General features: G+C 45.8%; 1 protein-coding gene across 1 annotated transcript in view; it reads right to left on the minus strand.

The window, feature by feature from the left end:
- The window catches only part of FBXO16 (F-box protein 16), a 32,995-nt gene that overhangs the window by 6,421 nt on the left and 9,745 nt on the right, over window positions 1-16,829 (minus strand). The window contains exons 3-6 of the mRNA XM_035895452.1: window positions 11,014-11,220; window positions 9,506-9,670; window positions 8,463-8,668; window positions 1,569-1,674 (exon numbers count right to left, since the gene is read on the minus strand). Coding sequence (XP_035751345.1) covers window positions 1,569-1,674; window positions 8,463-8,668; window positions 9,506-9,670; window positions 11,014-11,220 — 684 coding nt within the window. The remainder of the gene's footprint in view (window positions 1-1,568; window positions 1,675-8,462; window positions 8,669-9,505; window positions 9,671-11,013; window positions 11,221-16,829) is intronic.

Below are 16,829 nucleotides of genomic sequence, written 5' to 3' on the forward strand. Positions count from 1 at the left end.
CTTGGAGGTATTTAAAAGAAGGACAGATGAGGTGCTTAGGGACAGGGTTTAGTGGTCGGGTGGCAGGGTTAGGTTAAAGGTTGGACTCGATGATCTCAAAGGTCTTTTCCAACCAAACTGATTCTATGATTCTATGGTGGTCCTGTCAGGCCTCGGCAGCAGGCAGTGGCTTTAAGACTCTTCCCAGGGCTTTTTGTGGGGTGAGAATTTAGTACTCACTAACTCTGCGTGCTCCCCCAGACATCTGTCTATGAGCATTTTGTGTCAGCTAAATGCCTTCTGGTGACTATTTGCTACGGGAATAATAACGTCCCTTGTAAATTGTGAGCAGCCAACGGAAGGTGACACATCCACGCACACTGTTCAGCCCTGCACTGCTGCAACTTATAGCAACAACTCCCACTGATGTTGTGCAGGAGGGTTTGGACTTCATGGTGGGAGTCAGACTGAGTGCTTGTGCCTTCCTCATTGTGGGTTGCAGGTTAAGTAACTTCAAAGAACACATAATTTTCCCAAAATCTGGGGGAAGAAAATCAAATTCACCTTTTTTTACCCTGAATTAAGATTCTTTCCCTCCTAGACTGACAATAAAACAGCTTTAAATTTGAAATGGGAAGCCATGGTGGACTGAAACCATGTAAGGGTGCTCAGATCTAAGGGCTACAGAGGAAGCCATTGGAGAATGGAAATTGTAAGACAGAGGCTGAGTAACTTTAATTATATTTTCTGTTCTTTAACACTGACTGAATCTATTTCCTTGCCAACAGGCTGTATTTGGGTCAGCAGAATGCCTCCCCATCTTGGGAGACAATGCCTCTCTTTTATGTAACCATCTTTAGCTCAGCTCGCATGCGTTCCCTGGCTTTCATTGCTTAGGAAACACGCTTCCAGGTCTGCAAAACCCCCCCGATACGCTTGTGAGCACATCCTTCTTCTGGCGGTTATTTGTTGCCGTATCTACAAAAGCTTAGACCCACGATGCTTTCTGGAAGCCTGACTTCCCCAGATTCCTTTCATGTGAGGATGCCCTATTTTACCAGCAATGAGCACAATGAATCCTCAGTGTTAAGACCTTGGGGCTGCTTGCTGAGGCTCAGTGCAGTGAACGGCGAATAAACTAACATCAAACCGCAACGATCAAAAGTTGCGAGCACAGAGGAGAAGCTTTGGGAAGAGATGCAAGTGTCATGAGAGAATTGATCCAGTGCTTTGTAAAGCGTGGAAGCGGACTGTCGGGATACCGTGCAGTAAGCGGCACGAGGGAGGAGCAGATAACAAGGTCACTGCCTACGTACAGATGGTTGCTGTCCTTTTCCCACCGAAGGCAGATGGACTGTCGAGGCTGCAGTGAGAGATTGCCCCCGCGGCAGCCAGCCCTCGTGTGCTCTGTGCCCTCCTGCCCAGCTACCTCCCTCGGGGCTAGGCAGCAAACGTGCCTGCTGGCCTACTTATAGCAGGAGCTAAGCTTCACAGTTACCAAAGTTAAGTAAAAGCTCGGAGCTAAAATGTTTCTGGGTGTACCTGCCACTGGGCCCCAGTTGATGTAATTACAAGCCGGTGATACTTGCCACTGATTTTGCCTTCTGGAGCTTATTAGATCCACGACCCGCTCGCTTTTTTTTCTCAGCTGCCTGCTGGCTAAGGTCTGGGGTCTCCCCTCCTCCTTTCTTTCTCCTGCAGAGTAGAAGAGAATAGCATTAACAAGTGCTATGGAGTTGCTTCCCTGGGGTTGAGAAAAAGAAAATCCCCTGTGATGTTGCCACCCAAAAAGACATGGTTTAAGCTAATACACTTTATCTTGCACCTGGGGCAGACCAAGAGCGCACAAATCAGACACCGTGGCTCAGAGGAGGGTGGTAACTTGCTATTTTTTAAGTTATGATAACTTTATAGCACTCAAACACATGCCCCTAGCTCGAGACTTAATGATTTGAGCTAAATCCACATAACATGTTCCATCAGCTCAGGGGAATTCACAGAAAGGCAAGTTTAGCCAGATCAGTTTGAGAGTTTTCAGTGAAGCCCACGTAACCTGTAACATAAATGGGACTAGAGGACTGCCCCTCTGACAAGTTATTTAGTCATTGCTTTTATAGCCAAATACTTTTTGGATATGTATATGTGTATTATAAATTTCTATGCAGCTATTATTAAAGTCAATACAATTAACTGACAGAACAGGAATCTTCCAGAGTGTGAAAATGAAGTACACTGGAATATGGCCAAGCTGTCACATTTTCCCAATATCAGGAGTAAAATCCATACTGTCATGTGACAATTGACTTCTTGCACACTGGGCCACGAATCCTCTTTTCAGACAACACTACGAGGAAGTTTTCTTTTTAAGAAGTCAGGCAGGTTCACAAACACATTTGCTCTGAAGGTGTTTGTTGCCCTTCCACATTCAAATTCTGCAATACAGAATTAATGAATTTAAAGCAGCAACTCTGTGTGCTCTCCCGAGTGCGTCTCCCAGCTCCATCCCCAGCGCCTCTGGGCTCCTGGAGGGCATGCTAAAAAGCACGGTATGAATACAAAATCATGACTATAAAGGGTGGAAAGAGACTCTGAAAGCAACATTTATCCTATAAAGAAACAGAACCACATCACATAACACACTCGTCCTCAAAAGCAGCCAACACCAGCACGTATCTGGTATTCACTCATCCCAGACCAGCTGCGGATCAAGAACCATCAAGACAAATCAGACATTATTTCAAGTAGCAAATTGAGGAAAATGCCAATCTGTTTATAAACACTTCACTAACAGTCACAAGGGAAAATTCAACCCAAAATATTATTATTATGGGGAACGAACTGGTCATCTTGGTGGATTTGGCAGTGTTATGTTTACAGTGAGACTTGATGATCTTAAAGGTCTTTTCCAACCTAAATGATTCAATGATTCTATGATCTTTAGACAGAATGCAGAGTTGGCCTTGTGGTCATAAATTAAGATATTAACTTGTATTGCTGTATTCGAGTGTCCCTGCTCATGGTGCCAGCGCATCCCCCTGCAGCAGGTCACCACCACAATCTCACTTCAAGGTCAGGAAAACATAAGCAGCGAGGATGAGTTTCTCAAGGCTGCAAAGGAGAAGGGCATCAGAGCCGAGATGAGGACAGCAAATCTCTCACTCCCAGGGCTGAACTGGGTGTTTCTCACCCCACCTCCCTCCCTCGAGGAACAAGTTTAATTCCCACAAGCCTAACAGGCAGAGAGTACTGGGCTGGCTATTCAGAGACATGAAAAGCAAGAGACAAGCGTTAGGATTCAGGAGGACAGCGCAACACCATGTGCTTCTCACGCAAGCCAGCCCCTTTTTTGTCAGAAACTGGGCCCAGGCTGCTGACAGAACAATTACTGAATGTAATTATTTTCTCGTTGGGTAAACACTCCAGTACAATATGCAACTGTTTTTCGAGCCGGCCTATGTCCATAAATTATCTAACTGAATTAATGCTGGCTTCCAGAAGCCTGGGCTGGTTAGGGGGTGGGAAGGAGCTTGCATTTTGGCTGAGCTGTTGTCATGAGAAGTAGCAGGGCTCTTTCTTGAGGCACAAGGACACAGTCTTGGCAGGGCTCCAGCGCTAGGCTAGAATCGGAATTCATTATTCATGATAAAGTGGGAGGCAAATCGTTTGATTTATTAGCAACAAGCAACACAAACACCAGATGCCTTCCAGCAGAACTGTACATGCATGGCCTGAAAGAAATGCCCCTCCTGGTCCTTTTTAGGCAGATCAGAGTCCCAGAGAAAATTTGCTAACTTGGTTCCATGCTTTAGAGAAAAATGTTTCGCTTCCCTTTTGCAAAATTGCTTTGTGGCCAAAGAGAAAAATCCATCCTTGGCAGTCTCTGTTTTGTTTGTGTATAACCAAAAAGCTACCTGGACAATTCAGGCAGAAAACAAACCAGACCTACCAGAAATGATCCTTACAATAAATTGCACACGTACACGCAGCAACACCAAAAGCCACAGCTATAATTCTACTGAGGGATTTTGATAACCCCTTCCAGGCAATTTGTAATTCAACCCCTGTCTGTGTCTTTTCTCTATCGCCTCACCACTCCCTCTACGATGCATTTGATCGTTGCTATTCTTAATTTCACTGCTCAACAACCACATAGCTTCTCCCACGCCATCCCATCTAAACCAAAGAACCTCTTAGCGAACACACTCAGGGATCTCTGTCCCTACTCCATGCTGCAGTGATGTTTGTCACTGAGGCTCTTGGGTGCCATTCAGTTTTTATAGCACAAGCTCACACTTTTCTGAGCAAGCAGCAAAAAAGTCCATCAGAAAAAAAAACCCCACTCGAGTCTGGATTATCATCCAGATTGCAAATTAACATCATTCTGCCATTTTTTGGGGTGCTACCCAGCTGTGGCATAGTGTTACGGTTCTTCTCCCCAGTAACATGAAGCACCAGCACTGTCTGGGCCAAACCCTCACCCAATTGCTCTATAGAAATCTATTTATTTGTTTTTCAAAGGTAAGCACTCAATTGTGGTCTTATAGCCCAAAGTATATCTTTTGTGTTGCCTCTTTTAGGTAACTCCCTTTGTCTCCACTCCCCTGCATAACTGAGAATTGACCGTAGCTTGTTAGGCTTCCCATGTGTCACTTTTTTTGGCTGAGCAAGGGTCGTCTCTCTGCTGTGAATTCACAGCAATGTAGTTTTGATACTGCTGTGGAAGGGAGCACGTCGCTCAAGACTCCTCTCAAAAGGCCAGCAAAGCAGCAGATGACAACTCTGCCATTTAACCGACAATATTTCAGCTGCAGCATGGACACCCTGTTAGGATCAACAGGAGAGTTCTCACCTCTCTGTGGAGCAGAAAGCAACTGTAAGGGAGGTCCAGCTCAAAGGAGATTTTAACCAGGTCCAAGAGCTCGGAAAAACTTTATTTTTTTGTTACCTCTTAAATTCTGCAACATTTAACCTGACATCAGGCAGATTAACTTTGATTCAAAGCAGCAGCCAGTGAGTAGTCTCACACATTGCTTTGATGATGGCATCAGGTGTTCCTTTGATGTAATCTTGTTTATTCACAAAGAACTTTCTATGAGTCCGGTTTTCCTCAGCACACCAGAACTCAAATGGAAGGAATGGTTTGCTGGCTCACAGCTTTCCAGCCAACCTGCTGGCCTACAAGTGCTCTCTCTAGCCCTTCTCTCTCAGCCATCGCTTTGGCTTTCTGCTGCTTTCCTGCTGGTTCTGCTGCATCTTTTCACACATGCTCATGACCTCAAGAAAATACTCGTTCCTCTCCATATGCATTCAGACTGCGGCAAAACTCATTTCTCCTCCCAGACTACCTTTGCAAAACCCTGTATTTTGGGAAATCACTCCTATTGTTTTAGGAATCTCATTTTACATAGTTTTCATTACTTCTGACATTCATTTTACATGAAGAATGGTTGTTATGCCCTTGAGCTCCAAGAATTCATCTAATCTGAAGAATAACTATACCTAACGCAGCCTGGGGGGTCAGAGATTTTTATCTTGGTTCTCTGTTCTACTTTACAACCCCGTACACTGGTCAGGCAGGGTCTGCCTGAGCCTGTAGGCTGCAGTGAGGTAGATCAGCTTGCATAGCATTCACATGAGACTCCGAGCTCAACCGCCTAGATGCTCACAGTTGGCTAAGCATGGCCTTCATCAGCCACCCAAAACAAAGCCTGGCATCACAGTGGGGCACTCTGACCACTTTGCCACTGTGCTACCGTTGACAGGCACTCTACACCTGCACAAGCCACCCATTAGCTGCCACTGCCAGCTCCACCGAAAGCCGACACGTGAGGAACACACAAGCGTGGAGGATGGTCCTGCTGTTCCTACTGCAGACAGGGAGCTGGGTGAAGTCTGAAGACCCAGTCCCCAGGGAGCTGCCCAGAAGCAAAGGATGGAGGACACAGTATGTAGATGGGATGTGAGGAAATATTTCTTTACCGAGAGGGTGGTCAAACACTTGAACAGGCTTCCTGGAGAGGTGGTCAATGCCCCAAGCCTGTCGGTGCTTAAGAGGCATTTGGGCAATGCCCTTAACAACATGATTTATCTTGGTCAGCCCTGAGCTGGTCAGGCAGTTGGATTCAATGATCCTTGTAGGTCCCTTCCAACTGAAATATCCTCTCCTCTCCTTCTCCTCTCCTCTCCTTTTACCCCACAGCATCACTCAGCTCCAAAGGACCGGTACCCTCTCTGGTCTCCAATAAACCCAGCCATCTCCCCTCCATGGTGGTCAAGACCTGACTGCTCTCCTCATTGTCTGCATTACAGATGTTCTTCAGGATCTGCTCTGAGCCCAGAAGCAGTCTTCCTGTAGGTCTCTTCCAACTCAAATACTCTATTCTATTCTATTCCATTCCATTCCATTCCATTCTATATAGACCCTTAGCTGGAGGACTTCTGGGAAGGGGCTGCAGAGGGGACTTTGTCAGCAATGTGTCCACAGAAAAGAAGCACCAGAATATCATTATGCGAGTGGGAAGCTGGGTCAGCACCTGAAATGGCACACCTGCGTTGCTGAATAATCATTACAGACGAGACTACACACTAGCAATTACTTTCAGCTTAAGTGATATTAAAGGGACATTCTTGATAAACAAGCAAATCTCATAGGATCCATTTCTCTCCTTGCAATAATCCTCTATAATTAGGGATAAATGCCAGATTTGCTAGAACACTAGGCATTAAAATATTCTCCATTGCACAAATGGATAGAGGCTCAAATCTCACTTAGGAAAAGAAAACAGTCACTGTGCTTACTGTATCATTAGCAACTCAGAATCATTTGCATCTGGTTGTCAGCTGCATCTACAGCTCAATGCTGGAACAAGCAACTTCTAAATTCTTCAAACAAGACGTGTCCCACTTTTGACACTGGGTCATGGCCAGCAGAAGGGAACCCTAAACTTCACAGAAACCTTTGGGAGCTGCTACATAGAAACATTTAGCACAGCTGAAAAATAAAATCAGGACATCTTTTTGCAACAAGAGGCATTTTGTCAAAATATTTTGTTAAAAGTCTCAACAAACTCTACCAAAATGGTGCTAGAGTTTGGAAACATACCACAGAAAGAGGGTGAGGTGGAAACTGGAGAGCTCTTTGAAGTACTGCAGTATCCTGGGACTAGGGGACGCGGATTAAAAAAATGATTCATAAAAGGCTGTTGCTCAGACACTGGGAACTTGGTGGAACACCCTGGAGGAGTGGTGGGTCCGGCAAAGTTAATCACATTGAGAAAGAGCCTACGCGAGTGCATGACTGCTTAGCCAAATAATCACTCGGCTGGGGGAATTCATGGGTTGATTGTTCCTGTGCACAGGGCTAATCTCAGCTCTATCAGTTATTTACTTAAAGTACAGTCTGGATACTTTCATCGGGGCTCAATTGGTTCCCAAGGTTTTTGTTGGCACAGCAAAGAGGAATCTCCTCCTCTCTGCACATTTGGTTGGGTGAGAATCTGTGCAGTCCTTTTCACAGGGACTCGCGCAGGAACTTGGCAACGGTCAAGCTAATCCATTAGCTGTTTGCCAGGCTCAGATTAATGATAGTATTACCAGTTTCACAAGTTACAGCTGCACATCAGTTGAATTGAGGTAACTGCTGTGAGCCCGTGAAAAACGAGAGGTGGTATTAACAGACTTAAACAAGCAATGGGCCAAACACTGCACAGAGGTGACTGCCGCAGCCTCCTTCCTATTGCTCCTACTGGTGCTTGTTAATGCGCAGAAATTTGACCACAGATCTAAGATCCTGAAAATATCTGATGCCAGATGTGCCAAAGGAAAACACAAGGCAGTAACACAAGCCAATGTGCAAAACTATACTGCGGGCTGGAAATGCCTTTCTTTTGCCAGTTGCTGCCCAGATAATCCTGGGAGCCCAAGAACTGATGGATCTAGGCAGTCTATCCCAGGCAGTGTAGACACAAAAACTATTAATTACTTAAATGTTCTATATAGTACATACCTACTCTTACACCTGAGCTCCCATTTAATCATCTAAATCCCTTTTCAGCCAGAAGATCCTTGAAGTGATAGAACTAGATTTCATCACAATTAATTCATTCTTCCTTTTCTGTGCAAAATCCGCAGGTTCCTCTCAACCTTGCAGCTTTATTTAAAAACTCTTGAACAAACTCTTAGTCCTGATTCTTCCCATCACAGCGGTGTAACGTTCCCAGCAGTTACAACCTATTGTGTAGGCAGACACTAACAAGCTGTGCCCGTACTCTGCACAGAAAGGGCACAAAGTAGCACAGCTGCAACTACAACAGGACCAAGATCAATCCAAGAAAAGCCAGAAGAGCAGCAAAGTGGGTTTGCAGCCAGCTTGCTGAACTACAAGGCTTCCAGGCAGCTTGGAGCACAGGCAGAGTGAGCTTGTAGAGGACACAAACATACCCCACGCTGCAGAAAAAGCAAAAGGGAAGAGATCAAGCTCTTACGCCTGCCTAGCCTGCTCGATGGGATCGTAGTTGTCGAGGTAGTTGAATCGGATGGTGTCTGTAGGATGCCTGTCTGATGAACGCCACGGTGGGAGCTCTTTTTTCTCCCTGTTTGTCCTCCTTCCTAGCACAGAAAGTTTTCCCTCTGGGATGTTGCTTCTTATTGGTTGCACATCAATAACTATAAACTCGTCCTTTGAAGGAGTCTAACAAGAGAAAAGAAAAGAAGAAAATAAATTTTAGCCTATAATGAAAGTGAGATTTATTTTGCCTAACTTTAGACTTAGATATTAACTCAAAATTAGTCTCTCTAGGCTCCATTATGAGCAGTGGCCAGAAATAGGCACCCTGACAGTGCATGTCATCACCCATGTCCCAAAATTAAGTGGAGCTGAACTGCTTTTGAGACGCTTTGGCTTCTCTCTGTTGACTACAGAGAGAACCTACGTGGGAGCTGGGTTAAAATTAGAGGGCTGAGTTTAGATTTCAGGGCAGAGGAATCCCACCCTCACAGCCCTGCAAACCAGGCATGGTACCAATGAGAGAAAGCAATGCTCCACCTTCCCAAAACAGCCCTGCCACCTTTGAAGAAGAGAGAAAGAGACAACACCAAGGGCTATAACAGGGGCTTTTTTTCTTTCCACCAGATAAACTGACTCTGAAATGTCAGTGGGGGTGATGCTGGGTACCCCACCTCTGCTTATCAGATTGAGGCAAGCTATCATATACCCTATAAACTGGGGAAAAAGAGAAGGGAAAGGCCTTGAGTGCTGGAGAGGGGGATATAGAGAAAACCCTGAAAGGATAGCAGTGGTGATTACTTCTCCTAAGCAGTGAGATTTTCACTTCCCCCCTACCAGGGATGGATGATGGGAAAGTAGAGAGCATGGCAACAAGTGAGTTTAGGTTCTAATTTAAAATTATGTCTCTTCCATTTTACTAATGGGAGATGACAGCAAGATAAAGAGGCAATGGAATTAGGCACCCGACCAGCCCAGTTTTCCCACTGGCCCCAAACACCTCTAGCGGTGGTAGGTATGTACCTTTGGTCTCGTGACATGCAGCTCTTTCACCATCTCAATGTAATGTTTCTTCCAGATGCCTTGCTCAAAGGGGGTTGGAGAGAAGTTGATGTACCAGCCAAAGCGTAGGCATTTCAGCATCCAGAGCTGATCCAGTTCAGACAGGTACTTCCAGTACCAGCTCACCTGTGAACGACCAGTAAGCTGAAAACCTTGGGGTTTCAAGCATCCAAGAGTGCAGATAGAAACTTCGATGCTGGTGATTTAACTCCCCTATGTCCTTAAATTAGTACAAATCTTCAGCACTGTTTCTGCTCCATTTAAACCTTTCATTAAACCATTTAAACCATTCAAGGTCTTCATGATGAGCTCAGTGCCTAAGTGAGGTGAAATATTCCAAAAATCACAGGCCAAGAGGAAAAATTTCAGCTTGTTTGGGGCGACTTCCTGCACTTTTACTCCATAAGCATACAGTAGTTGGAATAAACCCTTTGTTTCCACTGAGAAAACTGCATCGATAAACTCCCCAAGTCTGACAGACCCATTCTGAACACTTTCTCCCTACGTGTGTTCTGCTGTTACAGTCCCTCACATGGTCACCTTGTGTGCAATGCTTCTTCCAGCCTAAGGACAAACATCATCTCTTGGCACTGCCGTGCTTATAATAGCAGCTGTCCAGTGATATGACACAAGTAGCACTGTAAAGACTTTCCTTCCTAAGTAATTTATTTTCTAACCTGTCTTCTCCCTGCCTGTGAATGAATAGTGTGAATTGCATCCACATAAACCAAGAAATGCTGGAGAAAGATACTAGAGAAAGCTTTAAACAAGCTGAGATTTTGATATATTTGTCGTATTATATGGACTCCTGCGTTAGTGCCGTAAAAATGTCACCAATATCTGAACGTACTCATTCAGAACTACTTAGGGCATCACCTCATAGCACTTTATCTCACGCAAACATGTTTTTGGAGTCTTAACCACTGTGCTCAAAAGCTTGAAGCCCTAGCCACTGTGCTCAAAAGCACATCTGTAACTTCTCTGCTTCTCCACATCCAACACTTCACATTCATTTTAAAGGATCAGGTTTTCTTAAAGCATTGTGTGCAGTTCTTTGCAACTAGCATAAGCCAATACTTTTCAAAGCAATTAATGATTTTGCACACAGCACAAGGTACTTTAAAAGAACATGATTTTCAGAAAGTAACAGGCCTCCTTCTTGGGATGAATCAGTCTTGTGAAGTGCCACATTTTAAATGCCTTAGAGCTGAGCATTTAAAATTACTCTTCGCTTTTGTAAATCTTGGCCAATCTGGCTTAATTTAGGATCTGTGGAAGTGTTGCATTCGATCTCATACAAGCGTCACTAAGCATTTGGCCCCAGGCTGCCAAGTCAGAAAACATCCTTGCGTTACGAAGAACAGCACTGGTACGACTTTGCCAAAAAACTAGTGCTGTTTCCTTTTTTTTTTTTTTTAACTAGCTTGACCTGACTTTCCGAACCTTAGGTACGTGTTGGCTTTTTTTACCTGTGCACATCGACAGAGGCTCCGTGGGTCCAGGAAGGAAAAGATGTATAAAGACAGGACTCTAGGAAGCCTTGTGGTAAAATCTAGAGCCTCGGTGGGGACTCGATCCTGTAGCTGCTTGGCACAGAATTTCTGCTGTGACGGGGAGCAGCGTTCCAACAGGTCCACCAGGATCCTCCGCCTCTGACCATCTGTCCACTTGTCAAACTGAAAAAAGGAGTTTCAGGTTCTGAGAAACCGGAGATTCAGCTTCTTAAAATAAAGCACACATTTAGGGCAAGGGAAAGTGCATAAGCAGCAGCTTCTGGTGACTCATTCAAGAGCAAAGCACGTAGGAACGGGGAAGAAATGGAGAGGCTACATTAAAAGAAACTCTGAAGCCACGTAATGTATGATTTACAATCCTCAAAGGATCCAGGATGGCCTAGTCCAGGACACACTCACGCTCACAAGACTCTTTGCACCTGGGACCAGCTCCGAGACTTGGCTTTACTCATGGCAAGGAGGAGACTCAGATGTTTGTTTACAGGATCAGGTCCCATATAACAATGAGTTCACTGCTGATTCCTCGTCTATGCTGACACTTCTATGGGCCCTGCTACTGCAATATTTGAGCGCCCCAAAATTTGTAAACTATTTATTCTCACAATCCCACTGCACAGGAGAGAAATCCCCACTGCACAGAAGTGGAGCAAAGACAAACTAAATCAGATGCCAATGTCTCATGAGGAAATCCTGCGGCACAGATCCGGCAGCACCGTAACAAAGATTTTCCGTAGCATTTCTGGGCTTATGACAGGCATCTAAAGAGGAGGATGCAAACGGTTGTGGGAAGGAACGAGCACTTAGGTAACCACACAAGCATGTATGGCTTTGCTACGATGGCAACAACAACGCTGCGTTGAGCAGAGTGGGGCAGAGCTGTGTAAACAGGGAGCAACGGTGGCGGTAGCTGGTGTTTAACTTGCGTTGATAGCCGAGGATGGAAAGGGCCCCGTCAGCAGGGATTTCCTGGGAGCACACTGACCTCATCACCACAATCTGTTCAATCTGTCTCCAAACCTGCAAGAGCAGTCCTGGCTGCAAGGGCAGCGCAGAGTGCCAGGAGGGAGGAAATGTCTGGGGACCACGGTGGCTGCAGGCAGGATCGGCAGGAATCCCCGGTGGGAACTACAGGCAGCAGAACGGCACAGTTAAAAATGGCTTCCTGTAGGTGAAACACGGATTTTGGAGAAATCCTGCTTCATCCTCCTTCCTAGCACAGCAAGACCAGCCTCGACCTAAACTCACCTTCCTTTCAAAGGGAAAACGGCAATTTTTTGGGGAATTCCCCCATTTGGGGAATGCTGCTTTTCCTTGTTTGTGTCTTTCCCATGCGTTGGCCATCCCCAGAACTCGCACCCTGCTTGCACAGGACTGTTTCCTGACGCCAGCTTCCCAAGCTGACAACTTGTTCTCCACAGGTCAAATCACAGCACATTCATTTTTGCAATTAACCTCAGGGGCATTTGAAATCCCCATTTAGATGTGACCTCCAAAAATTAAAAAATAATAAGAAAAAGCATGCATTTCTTCCCATTTTTTTTTTAAGTTATTGTGGGTAAATGGTTTAATGTTCAGTGTCCTTTCCTTTCTCTTTCAGAAAAAAACAGACTAGAAATTCAGATATTTTTTTTTTCTCAGCTTCATCCCCAAAAATATATGGTCAAGTGGAGGACTGGCAGAATAATAGTTTAAAATATACTGTGCAGATGAAAGGTAATTGAAAAGTAATTTCCTTCCAGACGATTTAAAAGAACTCTTTGTTTCTTCCTTTATTTTTACTTGGCTGTATTTAATTCCAGTAGTGGAGAATGAACTCTAAGAAGTAAATAGCTCTTCTCCTTCTTGCAGACACCTCTGCAAGACCTTCAAGAAGGTCAGCAAGAAGAAAGGGGTGGCATTAGCATTCCTGAGATCCCAGAGGCCAAATAGAAGAAAGCTCCCAAACGTCCATGCCTTCTCAGACACAGACAGTGAATTAAGGCGTACACCCTGTCCCTCCCATCCCTGTTTTGCATATAACTTTCACCTCTAATGGTGTTTAGCAGAGTACTAAGGAAAAACTGAACCAGGACCTTCCGATTTGGGGCTTAGAAACAAGAATGAAAACAGACGACGGTGTACCGGAGGGGGACAGGGGAGGTTCTGCCTGTCCCCTTCTCACCCCCAGCTTGATAGGAAAGGCTTTCTCTGTCACACGGCAAAGGGGGAAATCTGCTGCTGCACAGACTCCCCATTCATGATCACCGCTACATCCTCTTCTCATTAAACCGATCCACAATCACCCATTTGCAAAGATAAATTTCTCCCGTGTAAGTTCCAGAGATGAGGGGGTAACTGGCTTACTCGCTTCCACACCAAGAGATTAAGTGAACTGATCAAAGCAAACCTAGCTTCTCTTTAGAGGAGACAGAATATTTGCTCCTATTTAACTCTTCCCATGCTGCCACGGGTTTTGCAATAGAGCAGCTCCTTCCAGCATCCTCAGCCTGGGCTTACTCTGCAAGGGAAACTCCATTTAAATCAGCACCACGCAGTCGAGAGCATGGGAACACACAGCTTCTTGGCCACCACATTCAGCAGCAGCCAAGTAGTTAAGTAGGCATAATTTGTCTCTTTTCCAGTATTAACAAGCATGTCCCCATCCTACATTTGGCTGCCTTTCTCCACAGTTCCTCCCCTTGCATCTGATTACAGCAACCCAACCAGTTGGACCGGATTCCCCTTTTCAAGGTGCTGCACCTTCTCTATCCACAGCTAGGAACATTTTTTCCCTTTTCTGTGCCTTTCCGGGAGCCCTGGCGAACAATGTCTCCCCAGGGACTGTATGACATAAGGTTACGCTGGCAATGCACAGTGCTCAGTCAAAGCTTCTGCGATCGGTTTACAATTAATCCATGAGTGCACACACACAAATAACGCAGCCTGACACTAAGGGGAGAGCCCAGGACCTCAGCGCCAAAGTACAGAGGCTCCGCCGCTTAACGTGAAGAGGCCCCTCTCTGCCGTAAGAGACAGGTTGTTTTAAAGACTTGAATTAGCCACCGAAATGGGACATAATCCTCATGTCCCAACCAGCATATCGACATGAGTTCACAGGGTTACAATCACACGCAGACATCCCTGTGCTCTGCAAATGTTGGACCAAATTCACTACTCAATGAGGCTCCTTTGCAGAATGCTTCCAAGTAGATGGAGGTGATTCACCTAGAGAGAAGCAACTTTCCCCTCCCTCCCCAGCCATCTTCTCCCCGTCCTGATGAAGGGATTTGTTGGAGACCCGGGACCTGGGTGAGAAGAGAAGGGATGAAGCAGGCAGGCACCTGGTATCCTTAAGATACACTACTCCACCCCACAAAATCTTAAACATCTCTGCTGCCAAGCTGCTCCTTGTCAGCAATTAGCACTTAGTCGCTGGGATCTCTTCCGTTTTGCTTTCACCAATGTAGTTAAACAATTAATCCTGAAATTTTGCAAGAGGAGACTCATGGGGAGACTGCTAAGGAAGACAAGCTGGGTGACAAGAAGCACCCCTGGGCAGGAGCCGTTGCTCCTTCACCTTGGCACCTAGCATGGAGTCAGCTCCTGGGTGAAGAGGTGTCTATAGATGGGGGTCTGTGGTCCACAGGGATGGGGGGGTTCAGCTGCCCAAACACCAGTGCCCTGTCTTGTGGGGTAACCTGAAAGCCTAGAGCTGCCACTCCAAGGGTGGAGTTGTCTGGCAAAGCCAGTACAGTACAGGCGTTGCAGATGTCTGCAATGCCTGTACCGTATCTGCCATGATATGAGAGGTAGATAATGAGACCAAGAGGTAGATAATGTGTATGTCCACACTATCATTCTCTTACTCTTCAAAACAAGGTGGCTGGATCCAAACCGTTTATTTGGCATGGTTCCTGGCCCAGGCTAATGCCCAAATTGTATCTGAACAACGTCTGGAACAGTGCTACGGGCCCAGGCCAAAATCACACCAGGGAGCGTGCTAACAATTTCCTAGTGTGGACGAGCAAGTTCCAGTACCTGGGAACACTCAGATGTGCCGTATAAATTACTAGCAGAAGATGTAGCCCACAGGGTGAGTTTAATCACTGTCTGGGCTCCCCTGACTTGTCTACATCTCATTTGGCTATAACGGAAGCTGAGACGCTCAGATCACCTGGAGACACTGAAGCTCAGGTGTCTTAATCTACAAGTTCAACCCCAGCTTCATTGTCAACTTATTAACCTGCGTGTCAGCATGACGGCACTGAGCATTAAGGTAGAGCAAAATGCTTTTATGTTTTTTAAATTAATGGGAGGAATTTTTGGCTTCCAGAACACAGCAGAAAGGGAGGCTGAGAGGCAGCACGTCAAGGCATCTGCCCTGGGTGCAATAAACAACTAGAATAAAACAGAAAAATTAACAGAGAGATGTTAACCCTTTCACAGTTTGACCATCAAAAGGGTTTCAACTGCAAGATGGCAGCACAATTTTTCTTTTATACATGTCTGGATAATATTTGGGTAAAGGAGTTGGCGTGAAGGAAATTCATCACAGATGCTTCCAGTGGGATCAAGGCCTGCAAATACTCATGCACGGGGACATGTCAGGCAGGCGGTCTGCTGCCGCTACACACCACCTCTGCTTCCACCCTGTGCAGCAATAATACTTTGCGGAGCTGAGCGCGATCTGAGACAGACAAAAAATTGTAGAGGGTCCCGTCGCATGTCTTGGATACTGCAGGTGACAGCACAGCCAGTCCCACACCCCGTGGGGCTGCCCAGCAGCACAGAAACAGAGAAATTCAATCCCTTCAAGGTCAGCTAGTTCATTGCTTCTCAACCTGTGTTTTCTGGACCGCAACAGCCTGGGAGACTTCAAAGATGTTCTGTGGCACAATTGGAAAAAAAAAACTAAATGCACATAGTCCCTGAATGCATGCAAATAAAATCAGGAAGAATAAAATAAACAATGAGCATCCAAAGTTTAATCTAATGGTCATTTGGCTGTAAAGGAAAACCACTGCGGCAATGCCGCACAAGGCAACCTGTTCTGCTTTCCCAACAGGTTGGATGGTCCTTAAGCGTGAAAAGGTTGAGAAACACTGAGCTAGTTCACCTCCTGCCACTGGGCAGGATCCACTTTACCTAAACCATTCCTGACAAGTGCTTGGCGAACCTGTTCTCAAAAAACTCCAGCGATGGACACTGCACCCCTAGGCAAGCTATTCGAGCAGTGAATTATCTGTAACATTGGATTTTGCTGGTGTCCACATTGTGTCACCATCATGGCAATTCAAGCCCATGATTTCTTGTCCTATCTAATGCGAATACGGAGATGTCAAGATCGGAGGCAGCCTGGGCTGCAGTGATCATGCGCTGGTAGAGCTCACGCTCCTGAGGGAAATGGGAAGAACAAAGAGCACAGTCAGGACCCTGAATTTTAGAAAAGCAAACTTCCAGCTCCTCAAGGAGATAGTCAGAAGGACTCCCTGGGAAATGGTCCTCAGGGACAGGGGAAGAGAACAGAGCTGGCAGACCTTTAAGGATGTGATCCACAGAGTGCAAGAGCTCTCAATCCCTAGGTGTAAGAAATCGGGCAAAGAAGGGAAGAGACCGGCTTGGTTGAGACGAGAGATGCTGGTCAAACTAAGGAGGAAGAGGGAACTGCACAGGCAGTGGAAGCAGGGACAGGCATCCTGGGACAAGTATAGGGACACGGTCCGGTTGTGTAGGAATAGGGTCAGGAAGGCCAAGGCGCGGCTGGAGCTAAACTTGGCTAGGGATGCAAAGAA

Source organism: Egretta garzetta, unplaced genomic scaffold (assembly GCF_000687185.1).
Source record: "Egretta garzetta isolate BGI_Z169 unplaced genomic scaffold, ASM68718v1 scaffold325, whole genome shotgun sequence".
NCBI lineage: Eukaryota > Metazoa > Chordata > Aves > Pelecaniformes > Ardeidae > Egretta > Egretta garzetta.